The 5,000-nt window shown below is 48.8% G+C and overlaps 1 protein-coding gene across 3 annotated transcripts in view; it reads left to right on the top strand.

Annotated features, from left to right (window-relative positions):
* The first annotated feature begins 708 nt into the window (after positions 1-708).
* LOC128687151 (probable 3',5'-cyclic phosphodiesterase pde-5) overlaps positions 709-5,000 on the top strand; it is a 172,969-nt gene continuing 168,677 nt past the window's right edge. Inside the window, exon 1 of one of the 3 annotated variants that reach the window (XM_070092632.1) lies at positions 709-1,434. In XM_070092632.1, coding sequence (XP_069948733.1) covers positions 1,134-1,434 — 301 coding nt within the window. In that variant the 5' untranslated portion in view covers positions 709-1,133. The remainder of the gene's footprint in view (positions 1,435-5,000) is intronic. The other 2 variants (XM_070092631.1, XM_070092633.1) reach the window with 2 other exon arrangements.

Below are 5,000 nucleotides of genomic sequence, written 5' to 3'. Positions count from 1 at the left end.
GAATTGTTCTAGTCATGGTATTGTGGGTTAGTTGTGTATTGTTCTAGTCATGGTATTGTGGGATAGTTGTGAATTGTTCTAGTCATGGTATTGTGGGATAGTTGTGAATTGTTCTAGTCATGGTATTGTGAGTTAGTTGTGAATTATTTCAGCTACGGAAATATCACTTTCACTCGTCAAGTTGTGGGTTGTTATATGTAACTAAGAAGTTTGGGGATCAGTCGAGTTCATATGAAAGGGTTCTGGTGGCGTTGATTGGTACCATCTCATTGGTACTGAATCCATTTGCTTCTGTCATACAGGCTAGTCGACGGTACCATAACCCGTCACTCACTCCAGTTGTATCTGTCACACAGGCTAGTCGACGGTATCATTTCCCGTCACTCACTCCAGTTGTATTTGTCACACAGGCTAGTCGACAGTACCATCTCCCGTCACTCACTCCAGTTGTATTTGTCACACAGGCTAGTCGACGGTACCATTTCCCGTCACTCACTCCAGTTGTATCTGTCACACAGGCTATCCGACAGTACCATCTCCCGTCACTCACTCCAGCTGTATCTGTCATTTGGTTTCATCTGCAGCTTCGACCACTCGGGGTAATAATCCTCAAACACTCACCTCACCCCTGACACTCGCCTTCTCCAGTCCCATATTGCTTTTCACTCAAAATGTCGATCTGTGGAACTGTTTACACTGACTTGACGTTTCCAAATTATAAATGAAGTGCGTGCAGCTGACGTGCGAGGAGGAAAGAGAGGTTGCTTCATAGACAGTGTGTAAACGTTATTATCGTTCATATATTCGAAGCTAAAAAAAATAATCGAAAAAAATATCAGGCATGAAATAGCTGAGGGAGAAAAAGAAAATTATCAGTTTCATGTTGCAGCTCCGAAACTAAATCGAAAATCTTTAAAAATTATCATAAGAGGAGATAAAATGAATGAAAAAGTTACTTCAGGTCGGTGGGTGGTGATGGAGGTGGGAGGGGACACTTGTAAATCCTGAGAGAGGGTGCTCGGTCCTCCTGAAGGTGTGAACGAGTGTTGAGAGCCTCGGCAAGGTGCTCATCGAAGAAGTGTTGAGGGGAGGGCCCAGCAGATGACGGGGAAGGCACTGCAACAGCTCCTGCCATGGGTCTAGTGTGCTCGGGTAGGTGTGGTCTGGATACTGTGGGGCCAGAACCCGATGCACACACTCCCACACGCCACAGCAACAAAACCACAGCTCCTCTACAGACTCTCAGGAGAGAAGTACCCACAGGACATTCTGATAGGTGCGTGAGGAGAGAGTGTCAGAACAGACATGAATTTAACATTCAGCAGACGGATCGTATTCAGGAGACTGACGACCTGAAGGAGATGCCCACTCGCTCGCTCCTGGTGGGGGAGTCTCCTGCCGAGGACACCGATGGTCTGCACAACCCTCCTTCAGGTAAGTCTCTCATATCAGTTCATGCAGTAAATATGTTAACGTAAAGAGAGTTAGTGTGTACATTGTAAATCAAAACCTTTCAACAAAAATTTATTTTATATATCCAAGTATAATCAGGTCCTGATCCACTGGGAGATCTGGTCGTGGACCGGGCCGCGGGGGCGTTGATCCCCGGAATACAGTTCAGGTAGACTCCAGGTAGGTAGACAAATACTCGTGAATTTAATTTTTTATTGTACAATGACATACATGACTTGTCAGATCGTAATAAGAGGATTGATTGCATGCAAATCAGGGAACAGGTGGTATTTGAATCCATGGCGAGTGAGTTTTACGACTCGCTCGCCATGGTTTCAAACCCCTCCCGTCCCGTGGTTTGTTTCTTTTATTTTTAGTTAAATTTGAGGACTGTTAATTTATTATATAAACAGTACAAACGTTGTGGTCCTGTTTACCGTTGTAGGTTTTAAACTTAGATGATGACCCGCCGTTGGGGTTTTGGCCATCTGACCGAGGCGTGCCGCTGGCTTACCCGTCCACCCCTTTAAAAATTATAGTCATAGTCATAACCATTTAATTTTTAAACCGATGAAAATCATGAATCTCAAAGGGCGGCAGTGACGGTGTTTGACTGACTCGAACGCAATCAAAAGTATCTATGTTTACGTATAAAATAAATAAAAATCCATAAGGTACATACAACTGGGTGTATATACGGAGGTTAAGTTGTATTGTTGTTTAGTAGTCTCTTTTTATAGTGCTGGTTGTACGTAGTTATTCTGAAAATGCTATCCAATGTCTCTGTTTCTCTGTCTCTGTCTCTCTTTCTCTGACTGTCTGTCTATCTCCCCCTCTCTCTCTCTCTCTCTCTCTCTCCTTTTACTGTACTGATACTGTTCTTGTCCGGCTAACTGTGTTTGTTTTCTAAGTCATTTTGTTAAGAACTTCAGAGGGCGTCACCACTTACGAATTTGTTAAAATTTAAAAATGAAAATAGAATCTTTGAGTTTTAAAGTCACTCGCAACGTTAAAAGCTAATTGGGTGTTGCTATAGTCCGCCACATTGGCAGACACCTACTTGCCATACTCTGAAGCTGAAGGGAGTGGAGCTGCCAGCCACAGGGAGACCCAGAAGATCCTCAAAGATCCCTTCCTATAACTTCGTCCCAGAAGGGTCGGAGACCCTTGGAGCATGGGGCAAGTGTGCTCTATAGTTCTTCAAAGAGCTGGGTGAGAAACTCATCACAGAAACCAAGGATCACAGAACGACCAGCTTCCTCTTTCAGAGACTCAGTGTTGCGATCCAGTTGGTAAATGCCTGCAGCATTCTGGGCATGCGGCCCACCGCCAGGGAACTGGACGAATTATTCGAGATATAGCTCTGAGATGTTATCTATGTTGTTCTGCTCCCTACTGTATTTTTGTCAATGTATTTTGTCTTTAAATAAAGTCTACATAAAATATAGAATATAGGAGGTGGTAGGAGAAGACAATATTCAAACAGCTTCAGGGAGAACCTTGAGTTTTCCCAGAAGTAAGTTTATTCTTTTCTCTGAGGATGAGGGTCCCTAGGACAGTTTCAGAGGTGCTACCTCCATATATATATATATATATATATATATATATATATATATATATATATATATATATATATATATATATATATATATATATATATATATATATATATAAAGACAAGGTTGTGTTTACAATTTTGTGAGCAAGACTTTGATTGTTTTAGAGGATAGAGTGAGAGGTGAGGATGAGTGGTGGGGTGAGAGGTGAGGATGAGTGGTGGGGTGAGAGGTGAGGATGAGTGGTGGGGTGAGAGGTGAGGATGAGTGGTGGGGTGAGAGGTGAGGATGAGTGGTGGGGTGAGAGGTGAGGATGAGTGGTGGGGTGAGAGGTGAGGATGAGTGGTGGGGTGAGAGGTGAGGATGAGTGGTGGGGTGAGAGGTGAGGATGAGTGGTGGGGTGAGAGGTGAGGATGAGTGGTGGGGTGAGAGGTGAGGATGAGTGGTGGGGTGAGAGGTGAGGATGAGTGGTGGGGTGAGAGGTGAGGATGAGTGGTGGGGTGAGAGGTGAGGATGAGTGGTGGGGTGAGAGGTGAGGATGAGTGGTGGGGTGAGAGGTGAGGATGAGTGGTGGGGTGAGAGGTGAGGATGAGTGGTGGGGTGAGAGGTGAGGATGAGTGGTGGGGTGAGAGGTGAGGATGAGTGGTGGGGTGAGAGGTGAGGATGAGTGGTGGGGTGAGAGGTGAGGATGAGTGGTGGGGTGAGAGGTGAGGATGAGTGGTGGGGTGAGAGGTGAGGATGAGTGGTGGGGTGAGAGGTGAGGATGAGTGGTGGGGTGAGAGGTGAGGATGAGTGGTGGGGTGAGAGGTGAGGATGAGTGGTGGGGTGAGAGGTGAGGATGAGTGGTGGGGTGAGAGGTGAGGATGAGTGGTGGGGTGAGAGGTGAGGATGAGTGGTGGGGTGAGAGGTGAGGATGAGTGGTGGGGTGAGAGGTGAGGATGAGTGGTGGGGTGAGAGGTGAGGATGAGTGGTGGGGTGAGAGGTGAGGATGAGTGGTGGGGTGAGAGGTGAGGATGAGTGGTGGGGTGAGAGGTGAGGATGAGTGGTGGGGTGAGAGGTGAGGATGAGTGGTGGGGTGAGAGGTGAGGATGAGTGGTGGGGTGAGAGGTGAGGATGAGTGGTGGGGTGAGAGGTGAGGATGAGTGGTGGGGTGAGAGGTGAGGATGAGTGGTGGGGTGAGAGGTGAGGATGAGTGGTGGGGTGAGAGGTGAGGATGAGTGGTGGGGTGAGAGGTGAGGATGAGTGGTGGGGTGAGAGGTGAGGATGAGTGGTGGGGTGAGAGGTGAGGATGAGTGGTGGGGTGAGAGGTGAGGATGAGTGGTGGGGTGAGAGGTGAGGATGAGTGGTGGGGTGAGAGGTGAGGATGAGTGGTGGGGTGAGAGGTGAGGATGAGTGGTGGGGTGAGAGGTGAGGATGAGTGGTGGGGTGAGAGGTGAGGATGAGTGGTGGGGTGAGAGGTGAGGATGAGTGGTGGGGTGAGAGGTGAGGATGAGTGGTGGGGTGAGAGGTGAGGATGAGTGGTGGGGTGAGAGGTGAGGATGAGTGGTGGGGTGAGAGGTGAGGATGAGTGGTGGGGTGAGAGGTGAGGATGAGTGGTGGGGTGAGAGGTGAGGATGAGTGGTGGGGTGAGAGGTGAGGATGAGTGGTGGGGTGAGAGGTGAGGATGAGTGGTGGGGTGAGAGGTGAGGATGAGTGGTGGGGTGAGAGGTGAGGATGAGTGGTGGGGTGAGAGGTGAGGATGAGTGGTGGGGTGAGAGGTGAGGATGAGTGGTGGGGTGAGAGGTGAGGATGAGTGGTGGGGTGAGAGGTGAGGATGAGTCGGGGTGTGAGAGGTGAGGATGAGTGCTGGGGTGAGAGGTGATGAGTGGTGGGGTGAGAGGTGAGGATGAGTGGTGGGGTGAGAGGTGAGGATGAGTGGTGGGGTGAGAGGTGAGGATGAGTGGTGGGGTGAGAGGTGAGGATGAGTGGTGGGGTGAGAGGTGAGGATGAGTG

The sequence above is a fragment of the Cherax quadricarinatus genome, chromosome 40 (genome assembly GCF_038502225.1).
Source record: "Cherax quadricarinatus isolate ZL_2023a chromosome 40, ASM3850222v1, whole genome shotgun sequence".
NCBI lineage: Eukaryota > Metazoa > Arthropoda > Malacostraca > Decapoda > Parastacidae > Cherax > Cherax quadricarinatus.
The sequence above is the reverse complement of the archived record's forward strand: the minus strand, read 5'-3'. Positions and strand labels throughout refer to the sequence as shown.